The sequence below is a fragment of the Balaenoptera acutorostrata genome, chromosome 21 (genome assembly GCF_949987535.1).
Source record: "Balaenoptera acutorostrata chromosome 21, mBalAcu1.1, whole genome shotgun sequence".
NCBI lineage: Eukaryota > Metazoa > Chordata > Mammalia > Artiodactyla > Balaenopteridae > Balaenoptera > Balaenoptera acutorostrata.
Window position 1 is genome coordinate 7,126,468 of NC_080084.1, and position 19,267 is coordinate 7,145,734.

The 19,267-nt window shown below is 38.3% G+C and overlaps 1 protein-coding gene and 1 pseudogene across 8 annotated transcripts in view; one reads left to right on the forward strand and one right to left on the reverse strand.

The window, feature by feature from the left end:
• Positions 1 to 19,267, reverse strand: part of NSD3 (nuclear receptor binding SET domain protein 3) — a 104,710-nt gene that overhangs the window by 38,673 nt on the left and 46,770 nt on the right. For all 8 annotated transcript variants that reach the window (XM_057537304.1, XM_007178398.2, XM_007178397.2 and 5 more), the window contains exons 5-8: positions 10,396 to 10,550; positions 8,379 to 8,894; positions 6,493 to 6,619; positions 1,893 to 1,993 (exon numbers count right to left, since the gene is read on the reverse strand). In XM_057537304.1, the coding sequence (XP_057393287.1) occupies positions 1,893 to 1,993; positions 6,493 to 6,619; positions 8,379 to 8,894; positions 10,396 to 10,550 (899 nt within the window). The remainder of the gene's footprint in view (positions 1 to 1,892; positions 1,994 to 6,492; positions 6,620 to 8,378; positions 8,895 to 10,395; positions 10,551 to 19,267) is intronic.
• On the forward strand, positions 11,334 to 14,344 carry LOC103001663 (glutathione S-transferase LANCL1-like; annotated as a pseudogene).

Consider the following 19,267-nt stretch of genomic DNA (forward strand, 5'->3'; position numbering starts at 1 on the left):
CCATTCCCTTGGTATATGAAAAGAACACAAATACTTTCCTCAGTGTCTGGGAGGCAGGAGAGGGGTTGTTTCTGCAACCAGCCCCGATGTTGCTATAAACCCCTCCCGCCCCAAAGACGTTAGGATAAATTTTTACTTACTATGATACTCAGGTTAATGTAACTCACGCCACTTTAAGACCCTTCCGCGCCTGCACTCACATCTAAGTTGCTGGGAATCAGGACCCTCTCTGTAGAGAGTGCTACAGGGCTCCACACAGCTGGAAGCTCAATACTTTTGCTGCTAGTACAAACTTAAGAAAGTAAGTTTGTGATACTGCAAAAGCACTTTCTTGAGTGTCTTATGAACAGTGTCTTGATCCTACATTAGGAGAGCGAGATCAGAAGTTATTCTGCCAATGTTTATGTAAAACACGTGGTAATTTGAGGGTTGAACCGTTGGAATTAAAGAAAGGATGCCGTTTGGAGGAGGTTCCTGCTTAAGCTATGAACTGGATTTTATGTTTCTCTGAGATGTGGTGAAATATGCATGTTCCAACACATTTTGTAAATATTTAAGGATTATTCTAAGCTTTTTAAAAAATTTTTTTATTTTTATTTTTTACAACAAGTAAAAAAAACATACAACAGAAGTGCTTTTATAAGATACAATTAATAATACAAATATAAAATCTTCTGAACAATCACTGGTATTGTTTTACTACTAACTATAAACACAGTGGCATTAACAATCGGTCCCATTTTTTGTACTCATTCTCCTTATTAATTTTAGACTGACTTGTCACAGACCGAATTTGGGAACCAGCTGGCAAAATCACAACTTCATTTTGGGAAGGAATACTGGAGATCTGCAAGAGGTTAGAAAGATTTTTTGGAATATAATTTCCTAAGTATGAAAGCTAATTATGATAAATGAATGACAAATTAGTATATTATTTAAATTTTTGTTAAATATTTCTGGGAAAATTGTTTTACATGTCTGATGATACCATAGAGTACCCACAAAATCAGCTCTTAAGTTTGGAAGTTTAAAATTCTGAAGGAAATAATTTAAATAGAAAACTTCACATTCTTCCATATTTAAGTGGTTTTAAAAATATAAAGCTTATTGGAACTAATACTATTCACAATTCTTTTTGTTTAGTAGCAGCTGTCTGGGTATAAAACTGGATATTCTTTCACTTTAACAAATTAAGAAAAATTCTGACTGTGAATTTAAGTTAAAGGAGTTAACGATTTCCAAAAATTTCTTTGAAAAGGTAATTTAATATGCCTATTGCTGTATTGATTACACTGGCTGAATACCCTTCAGTCAAAATGCCCCTCCTTTTTTTAACGTAAATAGTGTGTATCTGATAACCCAGTAACAGGTGAGTGCCATTCCACTGGGAAAATAACATTCCAAAAAATCTGTGATACCAACAGAAAAACCAGATCATCTATGATTATCTGTTTATTAAATAAAACTCTTATAGTTAAAATAATTTGGTCTGTTTAAAAAATAAAAATAATATATACCAGCAGCTTAAACCAAAAATTTAAATTAAAAAAAAAAGGGAACTCAATGATGGTTCCAAATAAAAATCACGAAAACATGAAATCATTTTGCTCATAACTGATATGTCAAAATCAATGTGAGGAATTCTTTAAAAGTCTTGTACCACTGGCTTCCCATCTCCTGAAGCCTGATTGTTTTCTGTGAAAATGCTTGAAGCAGCATCACAGGGATGGTTGTATTAGGACTGGGCACTGGGATTCACCAGGACAGAAGCATTAGGTAGTCCGGAAAGGAAAGCCAGTGTGGGGGGGGAGTCTCTCTTTCTTTTAAGACACCAGCATAAGCCACAACACTCACAAATACGACGGTTAACCCTCTACATGTGGGAAGCCAACCTGCTCCTTTTTGATCTTCTTCTTTGGCACGACCTCAGTGGATTTCTCTGATTCGGAACGGGTTCTAATGGATCTTCTCTGTTGCTTCTTTTCTACTGAGCCTAAAAGATAATTCAAACGAACAGACAATAAAACCTCACTTGAGTAACTGACATCCAAGTAATTAAGACCTGACCAAATTCCTTCCTTTTCTTATCCATTACTTTTGGTCTTTTAACTATAACTCATTAAAAAACTATTAAACACTTGGGAGTACATATAAAAATTGTATAGATCAAATTGTAAAAGCTGATGGGTTGGGACTTCCCTGGTGGTGCAGTGGTTAAGAATCCGCCTGCCAATGTAGGGAACATAGGTTCGAGCCCTGGTCCGGGAAGATCCCACATGCTGCGGAGCAACTAAGCCCGTGTGCCACAACTACTGAAGCCCGCGCACCTAGAGCCCGTGCTCTGCAACAAGAGAAGCCACCATAATGAGAAGCCTGCGCACTGCAACAAAGAGTAGCCCCCTCTCGCCACAACTAGAGAAAGCCCACGCGCAGCAACGAAGACCCAACGCAGCCAAAAAAACAAATAAATACAATAAATAAATTAAAAAAAAAAAAAAAAAGCTGATGGGTTGAGACTAGGAGTCATAACGCACTCTGAACTATACAGATAAAGAGGGATTGGATTTTTTAAAATTGTAAAGTCAAACCAAAACAGCAGATAAACACATTTAGGTAATAATAATTGAAGGGATGAAGGTACTGAGGGGATGGATGAAAATGATTTTATTCTCAGTTGACATTAGGAAGTAATGGTTCAAAATTCAATCGGTACTATGTATTTTGCATTTTAGCAAATAAATTAATTCTACACGTAAAATGCTTACAGTGCTAGGTGCTGGTTTTGCTATCGTTATATCATTAACAACCAAAGGGAAAAAAGCAGGAAAGGCACAAAAATGGGACTAAAACTGAATCATTAATTTGACTATCAAGGGACTCGTATAATTTAGAAATAATTAGTCATGGAAAACTAGTTGAAACAAAGTATCAAGCTATTTAATATTAAATAGTGAAAAAAAAAGAAACTATGAAGATTTTTAAACAGTAAAATTCTTTGAAAGAAAACTCACATGGACCCCATTTTGGAAAGGATAAAACTTAAGATTGAAGGCTGCAATGTGAAGAAACACTAAGTCAGGAATGAATCACAGAATGATTCATTCTGTGACCCTCAGAAGGCATGATACCCTCTGCACAGCTGTTCTCCATCTTTTCAGTGCTTGGACCACCTAAACGGTCCTTGCTAGATAATAATCATCTTGCAGAAGCTACCTCAATGAAGTGTTCCATATCACCTGTATATTTTCTGGTTTCACTGTTCTTGTCTATGTGGAAAGGGCTTTCCTCACCTTTGTTCAAAGCCAAAACAAAGAAGGATCCCACTACTTTTTTGGGGGGAAGGAGTAGGTAGTTTGATGATAATGTATTGTTTCTGAGCTGTGCTTAATTAATTTCTAGCAGAGAAGTCACAAAATGAAGGTCTCCTTTACTCTCACTCTTCTCCTTACAATGATGAAAATGTTAACTAAGACAACAGGTATCCTACCCTCACAGACACCTGAGTATTCCAGAGATCCATATTTCAGTATAGTCATCAACACTCAAGACCTACCTACAAACAAACCTACCTACAAACAAACAAACATTTATCTATAATCTTCAATTTATCTATACAGATAAAAGCTACCCGAAGAACACATACATTCTACTACATTCAAAGACACTAAAAAGTATTATGTTTATGTTCTAAGAGGGGAGAAGTGAGCATCTCTGGATTTGGAAAATAGCTTAGAAATCTGGTAGAAATGCAGATACAACTCCTCAAACCACAGAAATGTAGCAGTGCCACATATCCTGTGTAGCACCTAAATTTACTAAGAAAAGGCTAGAGAGTTCTCCATGAGTAGTTAACACCTAATAAGATAATGGTGCAATTGGTTTCTGAAGGGAGATCGGGTCTCTTTTCTGACTTTTCAACTACTGAAGTTATTTTCACAAGGAACAAAATGCGATCATGTAAAAAGATAAAATATGCTTATCAACTACAGCTGGTAACCAAATTTAAACCAAGGTCAAAGCTTTAGAGCACTCATCCCTAAATTAAGGTTGCAACATTAATTTACAATCTCATTACACTATGTCTGCCTGAGGAAGGAACTGGGCTTTTTCTTGATATAAAGAATTATAACCCTCCACCTTTAGCTTTCACTAGGGAAAAAAAAAAAAAAGAAGGAAAAGAAGAAAATTCACAGCAGAACTTAAATTGAAATGAAAAGACTACATGAAGATAAAATGTTCAGTAGCTGAGGGGAAGAAAAAACAATCTCCATTAAAGGTAAAAGTTTAATATTTAAGATCAATCTAATATCCTATGAAGAATTTACTTTCTCCCTAGTTCAGAGAATGCAGGTGTTTAAATAATGATCCTCCTAGTCTAAATATCACACTTACATTCAGACAAATTACTAACAGTTTAGTGTAAAGAAAGATGACAAAACTGATAGACCTAACTACAGAGCACTGAGGCCAGAAGAGTCTTGTGGTATCAAAGAAGGTAACAAACATTTTCAATTATGGCTAATTAATGCAAAATCTTCTAAGTCCATTATTCATTGCTTCATTATAATTTCATTTTTTATACAGCATTTTGAAGTGATACAAGTTGCAAATCTGGTTCTGGACTTTGCTACTCCCTCCTTACTTTACTGCAGCTTCCTTTCCCAATTCATTGGTTTTTTTTTTTTGTTTTTTTTTGTTTTTGTTTTTTTTGTTTTTGTTTTTTTAATAATGTATATCCATTTTGTTTTTTTGTTTTTGTTTTTTTTAAATTTATTTATTAATTGATTTTTGGGTGTGTTGGGTCTTCGTTTCTGTGCGAGGGCTTTCTCTAGTTGTGGCGAGCGGGGGCCACTCTTCATCGCAGTGCGCGGGCCTCTCACTATCGCGGCCTCTTGTTGCGGAGCACGGGCTCCAGACGCGCAGGCTCAGTAGTTGTGGCTCACGGGCCTAGTTGCTCCGCGGCATGTGGGATCTTCCCGGACCAGGGCTCGAACCCGTGTCCCCTGCATCGGCAGGCAGATTCTCAACCACTGCGCCACCAGGGAAGCCCCCAATTCATTGTTGAATAAAGGCATTCTATTTACTATGCCCTGTCCCATACATGGCAACACCTCTCCCCATCCTGCAGCCCTTTCTTGAAAATAAAGGGCTGCAAGTTCTTTCCTGAATAATGAACTTTCCTGAATAATGATTGTTTTTATTTAGCTTTTATAATAAGAAGAATCTTACTCAAAATTTCCCTTACAAAAATACTTACCCCTTAGTGCCACTCAATTACAGGTTTGCCTGAGTTACTACTGATCCAAGATTACTACCTTGGCTCTTAAGACTTTAATCCTTCTAGAAAATTATTTGGTCACTTCTTAGATTCCAAAAAAAATTTTTAAAGAACAAATTGAAACAAACTCCTTCCTCCTAAGATTTCAAATAACCAAGTTAGCTGGTACCTAACTCTTTTCTTGACAGCTGTATGCAGCAGTAATACTGTTATATAAACCAAACCCACCAGACACTCAATTAAGCTTCTATAAGATCCTTAGTAAGTCAGTCTCTTAATAAAAATTACTTTGCCTATTCCAAAGGCACGATCTTACTAGATACAGGCATTTCTTCTTCGAGTGACAATAATGTAGCTTGATTTTCAACTCATGGTATCTGTTAATCAGAGAAGATTGTAAGAGAGCTAGGCCCGAGCCCCTCAACTGCTGACATCTAGCACACCTAAGAATAATGGAAAGAGTGTGAGCATCTACTAACTTGTGTCCAATAGGGGATAAAGGAGGAAATAGTAAGAATGTGTTAATAGTGCTGGAGGGCTTCCCTGGTGGCGCAGTGGTTGCGAATCTGCCTGCCAATGCAGGGGACACGGGTTCAAGCCCTGGTCCGGGAAGACCCACATGCCGCGGAGCAACTAAGCCCATGCGCCACAACTACTGAGCCTGCGCTCTAGAGCCCGCGAGCCACAGCTGCTGAGTCCGTGTGCCACAACTACTGAAGCCCACGCGCCTAGAGCCCGTGCTCCGCAACAAGAGAAGCCACCGCAGTGAGAAGCCCGCGCACCGCAACAAAGAGTAGCCCCCGGTCACCGCAACCAGAGAAAAGCCCGCGCACAGCAGCGAAGACCCAACACAGCCAAAAATAAATTTAAAAAAAAAAAAAAAATGCTGGAAAATTAAAGCTGTTATTCTCATGCAGAGAGATCATCAAATGGTGCATCTAGTCAGATATGTACATACTGTATAACTATAGTCTTTTCATTATAGAATCCTATTATTTAAATTCCTGTAGGAAAAATAACTATTACTATTACTATCAATAAAGCTCTCTGGCCCCTAAACCATTCTTCCCTATTGAAATAATTGCTTTTATAATTTCGTTTTTAAAATATAATTTGATTTTGATAACTAAAGGTTTCTTAGGAACAAAGCTGCCACGTGACAGTCAAGCAGAACCAAGAACTCAAATGGGAATGTACTCTACATTCATACCCACCTGCAGGACCAGATGTTGTTTCAGGAGATGACGTATTCTGAGTTGCCTTTTCATTCCTCTGGTTTGGTGTAGAAATTATAAGTCTGTCTTGTCCCCTGACACTTATTTCTGTTTTGTTACCAATTCCCTTCAAAATAAGGCAAATTAAAAAATAGGTGATTACCAGGCAAATGGCATCATCGGTTTATAAAGATGCCTTAAGACCATCATAATGTGCTTGGATTTTATATGGTCTTTGATTGCAGTTAATTTATTATCTTAGCCATTATCAGAACAATTTTATTAAGTCATCAGGATTTATTCTAAAATGTACAATGAGACTATGTGGGGAAAAAAACCTGTTTTCTAAGTCCAGATGGTGAATATCACTAAAAAATAAACCTGTATCATCTAATTTTCTGTCAAAACCAAAATATTTTCTGGTTTGAATAGTCTCTCCCTTTACCCATATCACAGTAAGAGAACTACAGTCATTTTCATGTGGTAAAGTGCCCTACTACAGATAAAAGTATCAACACATCTTTGAAAGACAAGGATATCCTTAGATTACAGAAGTATGACGAAAATGTGCACCCCATAAGCAATTTGGAGCAGAGAGAAGGCAGGGGCAATTACAGTTCTGTCTCATTTTAGGTATTTTTAATGCAGTGAAATAAAGGAGTGATTTATAAATACAGTGTATGTATTTTTAATGCAGTGAAATAAAGGAGTGATTTATAGATACAGTATATGTATTTTTAAAGCTTTCATTTTTTAAAGGTCAGTTTTATCTCAAATTTGATTTAAATAGCACTCTTTGAGTGGGGGGGGGGGGGTGTGACAAAGTTTGATTTGTGCATCCAAAAGCAGATAAAAACCAGCTCCAAGAATGAAGCCAATTTGCATTCGAAAAAGATGCAAAGTATTTACTTGCTAGTCAAAGCTGTCAACAGAACCGAGTGGGGACCGTGACTTAAGCTTTCCCAAGGAGCTTCGCCTTACTGAAATCAGTTGAACCGCGATAGGCAGAAACAGGTTAACAGAGGACCCTTATGCTCTTCTTTAGGAAAATATACCACTGATGAGGCGTACCTATATTTAACTATTTTAATGTGCATATGACAACGTTAGGAAATCAGCACAGAATTCTTTAAGAACAGCACACATCCATGAGATGCCACTAAATTTGGACTCACAAGCCCACAGGCGTGGTGTCGGCTGGGAGGGCAGTGAAGAGGTGCACGGAATAGAAATTACAAATGTTGTAGAAGAGTTTTAAAGTCTTCAAGCTAAAGTGTAAGTGCCCTAAATGGAGGCCCAGGGCTGTCTGAGGGAGACATTCCGTTTGAAGAGGCTACTTTCACCCCGTTACACAAGCTGTCACCACGGTTCATTGTGACAGAACAAACACAGTTCTGGTATTTCTCTAAAATGTATTAGCTATCCCAGGTCAACATTGCTTGTGCAACCAAACAAAATTGCTGGTGCAACCAAACAGAGCAACAGGTATAATGATTACAATGGTTGATTCAGATAACTGACAGAAATGATTTAATAAGAAGCATACTTTGCAACTAAGAAAAACTAACCACACAAACCAGAAACAGGCAAAGTGCCCAGTTTTTTCCCATGATTTTAGGGAGCTCAGTTCAATTTTGGCTGCACAGCTCAAGATTAATCTAGTACAGATGGGGATATTACAAAAGAGAGGAAAAAAAGCTTTTATGCCTATGTCTTTTTTGCCCCCATCTTAAACAGAGTAAACTGACTGTACATTTCAAGTGCAGTGAATACGAAGGGTATTCAAATTATGACCTTGTGTTGTTTGGGGTTTCTTTAAATGCCAAGGTTGACTACTTACTAGATACCTAGGTTCCCCCAAAAAAACCCATGAAAAAAGGAGGTACCTTCGTTGAATAGACAAACTGATCGATAAATTTCCCATCTCCTGTAGCATTCTGAAGAGCAAACACTTGTTCAATTTTCACAACTGGAGACATGTTACACTTCTGCAAATCCAGGCTCCCTTTGTGCATTGTGATGGAAGCTGGTAAGGATTTCCTCGCAGCTGCCGTTTTCCAGGCTACTTTAACGGGAGGTGGTTCGTCCTCTTCCACGCTCGTGTGCCGCCGCTGGCTGTGTCTCCGAATTTCAGTGCCTGATGGTGAGGAGGCCGCCTCACCTGCACTGGTCTGTTCTGGCTGAGTATTCAGCACTGATCTTGGCCTTCGGGTTTTTTTAACTTCGGCTTTGGAGGCAACATTCTTTTTTGCTTGGGATAAAGCCTCCTCAGGCTGTTTATCAACGTAGATAAAAGTATACTGTTCGATTCTTTCCTCCCGGGTCATTTTCAACGCTTTCTCTGCGTGGGCAATGCCGATATCCCACTGAGCACGTTCTCTCTGAGGCCGGGGTTTCCGAATCTGTAAAGAAAGATACAGGCATTATGGAACACGCTTTAATCTAACAGGGACCGTTAAACCAACACGTATTTCCCATGTGGTCTTATCATCTTTCCAGGTATGCATAAACATCTTCAGGGTCTTCAGTCAAACAAGGGAAATGTTCTAACTCCATGACTTTGATGAATCGAGGACATGCAGGTCCACTCTTTTACAGTAAACCCTTCTTTGTCGCCCACTCTGCTGGACAAGCCCCTCCAAGAGGGAGTCGTCCTCCTCATGTCACATTCCTAAAAAGCTGGCAATGATGATGGCAAAGAGAAGGAAGATTACAGAAAGGATTACTTTCAGGGGCCAATAAAACACTAACATTAAAGACGACACCGTAAAGCTCAGAGGTGCCACACAGACCACAGCAAAGCTAAGTAAGTGGCACAGAGCCAGCATTTGGAGCTGAGCGGCCAGCCTGTGCCAGAATGCAAACAGGGGCAGAATGCAGAGAAAGGAGAGCCCCGAGGAACACGTGGAAGTTGATACGACACAAGAAAACAGGATCGTATGAGAGGAAAAATAAACCTGCATCACAGTTTCCATAGTCCTGATCAGAAGACTTTGGATTGGCAAAACAGGTAAGAAAAGTTTGAATAAAGGTATGTGAGAGGAGCAAAGCAATTAGCAATTATCCAGGGGGTTAGACTGAGGTAGCCAGAAATTAGCTAATGAAACAAGGAGACGGTACAGTATATGCCAAACACTCTTATTTAAATCTGTGAAGTGTTAAGTTTGATAAAAATAATCAAAATCCTCTGTGGAAATATTTAGCTTAGAGTGAAAATATGACAAATTTCTGAATCACCAGAGGCCCACACTAAATTAGCTGAGTTTAAAAATCTCGACCAGACAGATTATCAAGAGTTCATGTCAAAATTCTAGTATGTCCACCACCACAACATCTTTGGTTCCATCACTAGTGTGAACTTGGCTGAACCTGCTACTTAAGCTTTCTGTGCCTCAATTTCTTCATCTGCAGAAATAGGAATAATAGTATCTACCTCACCAAAGTTGTAATGAAGATTAAATGGATTAATACATATATAAAATGCTTAAAACAGTGCCTGTCTCAGAGTAAGTACTAAATATTTTTAAAACCTTACTTTCATAAAACAATTTTGCTAAATAAGAATACAGGGGAATTAGGGGAAAATGCTGAAATAGGAAAAAGCATAAAAATCTGACAAAAATCCACATTTCACTAGCATCTACTAGACTATGTACATTTGAATTCAATTCAAAATAGAATCCAAAACTGTATTAAGCAGATAAAGTTTTCAATAGGACTATAATGTTGTTTATATGACATATAAAATTTATTGACACACTTACAATGAATTATTAAAATTGAACTTGGAGGACTAAAATAAATCATTCTAATTGCTTGAATTCAAGTATGAAAAGCTCTACTAAATTATTAGGTCCTTTAAAGTCCACATTCAATTGACCATGTTCCTATGTCATCAGTCACCTTCTGTTTCTCAGAGTGATTGCTGGCTTGTCTGGTTGCCTCGGCCAGTAGTTCTTCATACTGTTTGTGACCTTTGTACTCTCGGACCCGCTTTTCGTGAACCCACGCCCTCTCTGGCTGGTTGCTAAAAAATTGGACGTGATACTCCCGGGCACCTGTAAGCAAAAATTCTTATTAGCCATTTCAGAGCATAAGCTGCCACATATACTTTGCCAAAAATGTGGACCTAAGCCAGGTTCCCTAGTTTACTCCTATTAAAACATGTAATTTTTGGATTGCCCAAAGATGTAATCCAACATCTACCAATAACACAACTAATCGTTACTGTAAAAATCACCCCAAACGATTAAACTTAGTACAGCAAGTTTTAAGAGAAAAAAAAAAAATCAGAAATTCTGCTAATTGTCAGATTTGTTACCTTGGTTACACAATTTATTTTTACTGGCCTCAAACCTTTTTACAAACAAATCTGGGTATAAATAAATAATTTTTCCTTCAAAAAGATGTATAACATATTTTCTTGGACTTTTAAAAGCCAAGTGCTGGTCAAACTGCTTTTCTAATGACATAAAAGTGTGGCGCACAGACCTGGGGGTGGTGAGCGCAGGACAGGCTACTGAGACTCTCCCAGGGATCCTGCAAGGTCAAAACCATCTTCACAATAATACCAAGATGTTGTCTTTTTCATGATGTTGACATTTGCATTTAATACGGCAAAAGCAGTGGTGGGTCAGACTGCTGGCATCTCAGCACAAATAAAGGCAGTAATGACACCAAATTATACTAGTGCCGTATCCTTCACAGCCATACGCTGGCAGTTAACAAACAAACAAACAAAAAAGCCAGTTTTACTTAATGTCCTTGATGAAGCAGTAAAAATTACTTTGACTAAATCTCAACCCTTGAACACATGTCTTTCTAATATTCCTTGTGACGAGATGGGAAGGGTGCATAAAGCAATTCTGCGTGCTGCAGGTATGAAGATTGCCTTGAGGGAAAGTACTGTGATTGAACTGCAAGGTGAACTGGCCACCTCTTCATGGAACATGACTAAGAGAAAAACTATGGTTATTTGAACTTGAGAATTTGGCAGGTATTTTCTCAAAAATGAACAAGCAAGTTTGTCACTTCAAGGAAAACAGCTGATAGTATTTGTTGCCAATAATAAAATTTGATCTTCCAAGAAAAATCAAAATACTGGAAAACTAGTATCTGCCCCACGAGTCTTCCAATTTCCAAATAATCTAAGACTTTTCTGATGAAGTAAGTGGTGACAACAAATGTGATTTTAAAAATATCTATAAAGGAATGTGTCAACATTTGGAAGATATGCATGCAATATATTTTAAATGGCCAATGTATGATGTTACAAAGTCATGAAAGGCAAACGATCCATTCAAAGTGCAAGACAGAAACCAAGTACAAAAAGTTTATTGATAGGATTTCAGATTCCATATTGCAACTACCCCACCACTTGCTGAGTTCTGGGGCAATATCAAAGAAATATACCCACAATTTTCTGAAAAGGCTATTATTAAAATACTCTTCCTTTTTCCAACTACACATCTGTGTGAGGCCAGATTATCTTCATTTTCTTCAACCAAAACAACAAACCATAACAGACTGAATGTAGAAGCAGATACGAGAATCTAGTGTCTTCAGTTAAGCCAGTCATTAAAGAGATTTGCAAAAATGTAAAAACACCATTCTTCTCAATTTTTTTGCTTGAGAAAATATTTTTCATAAAAACAGAATTAATATAACATACAGTAGCTTTTTAAAAATGAATTGGTAAATACTTAAAATTTTTCTCAGCTTTAATTTCTAAATTAACATAAACAGTTAACAGATATAACCTATGTAAACAAAAGCATTTAGAGTCCTCAAATTTTAAGAGTAAAAGGGGTTCTGGGACCAAAACACCTGAGAACCACTGCTCTCTGGCAGTGCTACTCTGAGAGTGTGGTTCCCAGGGCAAGCCAGTCTGCCACGAAACAAGCAGAGAAGGTAAGAGTGAGCATTTAGATACTATGATAATTTGATATTGCGTGACATCTAGGCCCATGATCAGGGATCCTGTACCGTGTATTTTTTTTTTGGAAGGGGAGGCCTTTCATTTCCCTAATAGTTAATTTTATCGTATTTTACAGAAGCATTGGTCCATGGTGGACTGGAAAATTTTTTTAAAAGAGCAAAAAACTAGTCCTTTACCAATAACAGTTTGAAAAACACCACTGTAAAGAAAATGTCTCAGGTCAATAGAGAAATGTGAAAACTGGTCCTCTTGGGGAATCCAAGATAAGGCAGGTACAGAGAGAAGGACAACCAGCAGATCCTGACAGAAAGTATGGGTATCAGCGTAAACTCAACTGAATGAGTTACAGGAAAAGGATTATATCTTGGATTTGAAATTTTTAAATTTTATTAGACATTAACAGGAGATTACTTAAGGAATTATTTTTAAACCAAATTAAAATTTCATATGTAAAATAGCCCGTGAGAAAAGAGAAACATACACAACTTGGTTTTCCATATCATCTAATCTGAGAAGAGCCAGGCATAAATTTGATTGTAATCAGTCAAAGAAGGTTTATTAAAAGTCCAAGGGTTTTGGAGAACAAGAACAAAAATATAGCCTCAACTAATAGGTAGGTTTGGAGGACAGCGTGGTGGGTACAAGCAGTAGGGTTACAAGAACACAGGACAGGTGAAAGCATTGCTTCTCGTTTTGTCCCGAGGCTGCGGGGCTCGTTTCTGGCACCAATGCGCAAAGGGCCTCCCCGAATCTTTCTGCTGATTATAACAAATCCCTGGCTGAAGGCTACTCTGATTCTGCTGGGATGACGACTGAGTTCTCACAACGCCTGAACAATAAGATTCGAGAGCTTCTTCAGCGAATGGAGAGAAACCTAAAGTCAGCAGACCCTCGGGATAGCACTGTTTACACTGGCTGGGCAGGTATTGCTGTGCTTTACTTACACCTCTAGGATGTGTTTGGGGACCCCACCTACCTACAGATGGCACAAGGCTATGTAAAGCAAAGTCTGAACTGTCTGACCAAGCATTCTATCACCTTCCTTTGCGGGGATGGGGGCCCCCTGGCAGGGGCCGCTGTGGTGCATCACAAGCTGAACAATGAACGAGAAGTGGGCAGAAGACTGCATCACCCGGCTAATTCACCTAAATAAGGCTGATCCCCATATGCTCCAAATGAGATGCTCTATGGTCGAATGGGCTACATCTACGCTCTTCTCTTTGTGAAGAAGAACTCTGGAGTGGAAAAGATTCCTCAAAGCCATATTCAGCAGGTCTGTGAAACAGTCTTAACCTCTGGAGAAGACCTAGCTAGAAAGACTCCACTGGTGTATGAATGGTACCAAGAATACCACGTCGGGGCTGCTCATGGCCTGGCAGGAATTTATTACCACCTGAGGCAGCCCAGATTTCAAGTGAGCCATGGGAAGTTACACAGTTTGGTCAAGCCCAGTGGAGACTGCGTCTGCCAGCTGAAATTCCCTTCCGGCAACTACCCTCCTCGTGTGGACGATACTCGGGATATGCTAGTCCATTGGTGCCACGGTTCTCCTGGGGTAATCTACACGCTCATTCAGGCCTATAAGGTGTTCAAAGAGGAACAGTCTCTCAATGATGCCTATTCCGTGTGCTGATGTGATCTGGCAGTGTGGCTCACTGAAGAAGGGGTACGGGCTGTGCCACGGCGCGGCAGGGAATGCCTACGGCCTTCCTGTCGCTGCACAACCTCACGCAGGACGCGAAGTACCTGTACAGGGCCTGTAAGTTCGCTGAATGCCGCTTAGGTTATGGAGAACACGGATGCAGAACACCAGACACCCCCTTCTCCCTCTTTGAAGGAATGGCTGGAACAATTCATTTCTTGGCTGACCTCCTAGCGCCCACAAAAGCCAGGTTCCCTGCATTTGAACTGTAAAAGGAAAGTCCCCCCACTGCAACTCACTGCATGAGCCTCTCTATACATCAAACCCGGGCTAAAGCAACAATAGAGTCAAACTGTGTACTTGATTTAGTTGATTTTTTTTTTTTTCAGAATATGTCTTTAGTTCAGTTCCTTTTTATTATTTACTTTTATTTTAAAATATCCAGGGAAATCTTAATTAACTTCAGTTTCTCCTAAAGGGAGGGTAGGTGATACGTACAGTATTTTGAGGGCATATATGCATTTATTTCAGAACTTGGAAGCAGTCGTATTCTTACTCAAGCTTATGAATATAACCATCTGTTACAGTTCTAAAAATGTTTAAAAGAAACTAAATGTAGATAAATACATGCTTATCACTGGATATTGACATCCACCTCTTCCCTTTAGTATTCTTTTTATGACACTTTTATGACTTTGCTTTTCTCTAAGTGGCTGATTATGAAATGGGACAAAAATATAACTATATGCTTCCAGGACAAAAACTGAAAGAGTTGCCAACTGGGCTAGGGACCTAAACCCAATTTTTCAGATTCACAATGCTTAAACTAGAGATAAACATACTTTCAAATTTGCCTCTTTTTGTTAGTAGAGCATCTAGGCTCTACAATCCAACATCCTTATCAAAAACTTCTGAAATGTGATGGTCGTTATATGAAAATTCTGATTTGAAGGTTATTTCTAGATAAGCCTACAAAAAGTTTGTTTTCTCCAAATAAGCTAGTATGTTTTGGAACTATTTATGTAAATTTGTTTCTTCTTTGGAACAAGCGTAAGATCAGGAAATGAGATTTCTGTGTGTAAATATATTATGATTGAGTCCACCCTTTCTGACTGACCTTCTGAACTTTGATTTGTGTTTTACTTACTTTGCAATGACGATGCTTTATAAAGCGTTGGTTGCTGGGAACAAGCCACAAGATATTTTCCTTCCTATCTGTCTAGATGTTGATCTTTTCACTAAATAGTAGAGCATTCTACTTGTTTAAAAAGGGGGAGGGGTGCTATATTGCAAAATCGCTAAGCTTTTGAAAGGAATGCTGTTTCCTGAGAAGGTATTATCCAGTGATTATTCTTAGAACAAATGGCTTTTGTCTCTTTGCATACCCTAGGCTTTAACACTCATCCATTTCTGAGCCCTCAGGATCGGGTATTGATATGGTAGGTGAAGAATCCCTGGTGCTTCAAATTCTGTACAGATGTTTTGACTCATCAGCTCCCATTCCTCCTTCTTCCATTGCTGACTTTCCCAGGCTTGTTTGTCTTTTCTATGTATTTTGACTGATTTTGAAACATTTTGCAGCTTTTAAGAAAACAGGCTCTAAAAATTTTAAATGTGCCTATTTCACGGCTCTCTCGGTCACAAAAACATGCTATTTTTATTGGAACTGTGAACCAAATCCCCACTGAGTACATGTTGGTTCCTGTGGATAGCAATCCCCTACTATTTTCCATTTAGCACCAAAATAGCTAATATTATTGGCAATTGCCTGACCCTTTAAAGGCTACTGACAGTAGGATCTAAAACACAGCCCACTGCTCGGTTCCCAGGATTAGCTTATTCCTCTGTGACTCATGCTAGCTGGGGACAACCTTGTGCCTCTCAGATGTGAAGCACTGCTGGCAAGCTCTGTGCAAGCCGTGCCTTTCTCGTGAACGTGTCACATGAACAGTGTCAGCGTCCACAGGAAAGCAAATCTGCCTTTGGATGGGTGTCCAGCTTGAAAGAACTGACCCCATTTGGTTTAGTTAAATGTCTTACTATACTGTTCCCGCACTTTTAGCTACTATAGTTACTAACCAAGGGAAAAATAACAAAACACTTTCTCTTAACTGGGGGAGACTGATACAGTGCTTCACCAAACACCTTAATTAATTTAACCCCAGGAAGACATCAAGGCAGGGAGAAGAACACTTTGAATAAGATTCTTATTCCTATTTGGATTGCTGTTTAGCTACTGCCATCCATTAACAAATTTATCAATACAAACACAATCCAGTTTTCATTTTTTTCTTTAGCTTTTTAAGTTATTAAACTAGTAAGATTTTATATTTGTGCCATTGTTTGTTTTATTTATGTTTAAGAGCTCAGAAAGTTTGATAGGATTTTAAACAGGCAAAGGCTATAAAACTCAGACTAATACCCTAACACCATGGTAGAAACTGAAACTTTTACATGAAGTTTCTTAGTTTTGAAAGGAAGAGGCATCATTTCAGTTCTATTTCTGTTACATCGTTTTTCCCTCAGATATTCTTCTTTTTGTTAGAAAACAAAACAAAACGAAAAAATGCACAAAACTGCTTCCCAGAAAACTGAGTACCTTTTATCTCCACGTAAAGACTAGGTAGTGAAACCTTAAAACCTTGTCAAGCAGTATTCATTTATCCTGTCATGTGCTTCTATGAACCTCACGATCAGTTATTTACATCAATCCTATTGGTCCCATCAAGAAGTCAGTCTTTAATCCTTAGAGTCATTTGACCCTCTTTTCATCTTTGATGTCACTTCCAATTATTTGGAATCAAAAGCCTTCACGGTAGGTAGAGTTTTAGGTAAAGTGGCCATTTTCTCTGTTATTACAACTTTCCGGCATAACTTAATTGAGAGGTATACTTTGCTCGTAAGTCCTCAGGTTAATTTGTGTCTGATCTTATAATGCCCTGCCTTCTCTTGACTGAGCTTGAAATACAAAACGTGAAGAGTAAACACTTATTCATCTACTCCCTTGGCTACTTGAATTCATCTATAATCCTTTGTTATTCATACTCAATTCTGACTTCACTGCTGCTCCCCCTAAATAGGTCAGAGCACCCCACTTCTGTATTGTTAAACTGTAGAAGAGCTGTTTCTCTCCTACAGGTACAAATCAAAGTGGAATATTCAGGGATCCTACGCCAATGTTATATAGCCATTTATTGGAAAGGGCTGGAATTGTATGTATTTCTATGTTCCGTAAAGGATTTGACTTAACTGGCTCTCAATGAAATTTTATTAGGACTATTTAAAAAAAAGAACATAGGACATAATCTGTTTCCAAAAGTCAGAGTTACTTATTTAGAACCAAACAGATAATCCCAAAAGACTTTGAATTATAGTTAAAAACATGAAAACAAAAACTCACAGATAACATAATCTCATTTTAATCTTTATTTTCAACTTCTTCCTCCATTAAATCACTTACTACAGATGAAACAAATCAAACAATTTGTCTCTTTGTTGGCACTTTGTTTCCTGCTGGCTGGAAAACTATAAAAAAGAGTGAAATAAAAACCCAAAGACCTGGGCTTCCCTGGTGGCGCAGTGGTTGAGAATCTGCCTGCTAATGCAGGGGACACGGGTTCGAGCTCTGGTCTGGGAAGATCCCACATGCCACGGAGCGGCTAGGCCCGTGAGCCACAACTACTGAGCCTGTGCGTCTGGAGCCTGTGCTCTGCAACAAGAGAGGCCACGATAGTGAGAGGCCCGCGCACTGCGATGAAGAGTGGCCCCCACTTGCCGCAACTGGAGAAAGCCCTAGCACAGAAACGAAGACCCAACATAGCAACCAATCAATCAATAAAAATAAATAAATAAATCTTAAAAGCAGAAACCTACCACTAAAAAAAAAAACAAACCCAAAGACCTGACAGATGGAGAAACAAGCACATCTGTCTCTGAATAATGAGCTAAATTTCCAATAGAAAAACGTGGAGGAAACATTTTTATATAACAAAAATAATATAGGTAAAACTGTCCGGTTTTAAATTTTTAAAAATATATTGGGATTAAAAGTTACAGTAGGTATAATGTGATACCATTTAAAACTCTCAGTTAAAAATCTTTATTTTCATATCCATTAATTACAATATGTAAAGAGAAAAAGAATTACTCCCAAACTCTTTTTCTCTTTTCTCTCTCTCTCTTTTTTTTTTTGGCCGCACCTTGAGGCTTGTGGGATCTTAGTTCCCCCACCAGGGATTGAACCTTGGTCCCCCAGCAGTGAGAGCACAGAGTCCTAACCACTGGACCGTCAGGGAATTCCCCGAATTACTCCCAAACTCTTAATAGTTGTTACATATCTGGAGGATGAGACTATGGGCAACTTTGCCTTCTGAACATATATACTGTATTGTTATAAGCAGAAAGAGCATTTCATTTTTAACTTTTACACTTAAAATGAGATCTAAACAATGAAATACAACAAAATAGACATGTGATCCAAACATCTTTCAACGTGCTCTTCAAAGAATTATATCTGTAAGTGTGAAAACCGTTAAATACGTTTTCCAATGCTGAGAATCTGACTAATAACAATACTGACTAATTACAGTATGGAAACCATTGATTACTATATAAAATTCAAGACAAATTTTACAAAGTAGTTTAGATAATAAGCAACACAAAATGTTTCACAGGTATCATGTGTGGAACATAATCAACAAAATCAAGTTTTATACTGTGTTTCTGGTTTTTAGAAAAACTGTCAAAAAACTACGTCATTTAAAACTGCACTGCACAGCCATGCAATGAAATATTATTTGGCAATAAAAAGAGACAAAGTACTGATACACGCCACAACACAGATGAACCTCTAAACATGATGCTAAGTTAAAGAAACCAGACATAAAAGGCCACATATTATATGATTAGATTTATATGAAATGTCCAGAAAAGGCAAATCTATAGAGGCAAAAAGTAACTAGTGGCTTCTTAGGGCTGGGGAGCAGAGGGGGGAATGGGAAGTGACTCCTAATGGATGCGGGATTTCTTTTTTGGGCTGATGAAAGAAGTGATAAAGTTAGATTGTGGTAATGGTCACACAACTCTGGAAACGTACTAAACATCATTAAATTGCAGGCTTTAAAAGGGTGAATTTTATGGCATGTAAATCATATCTCAAGAAGGCTATTATTTTAAAAACTACTGCAGGAAAGAGA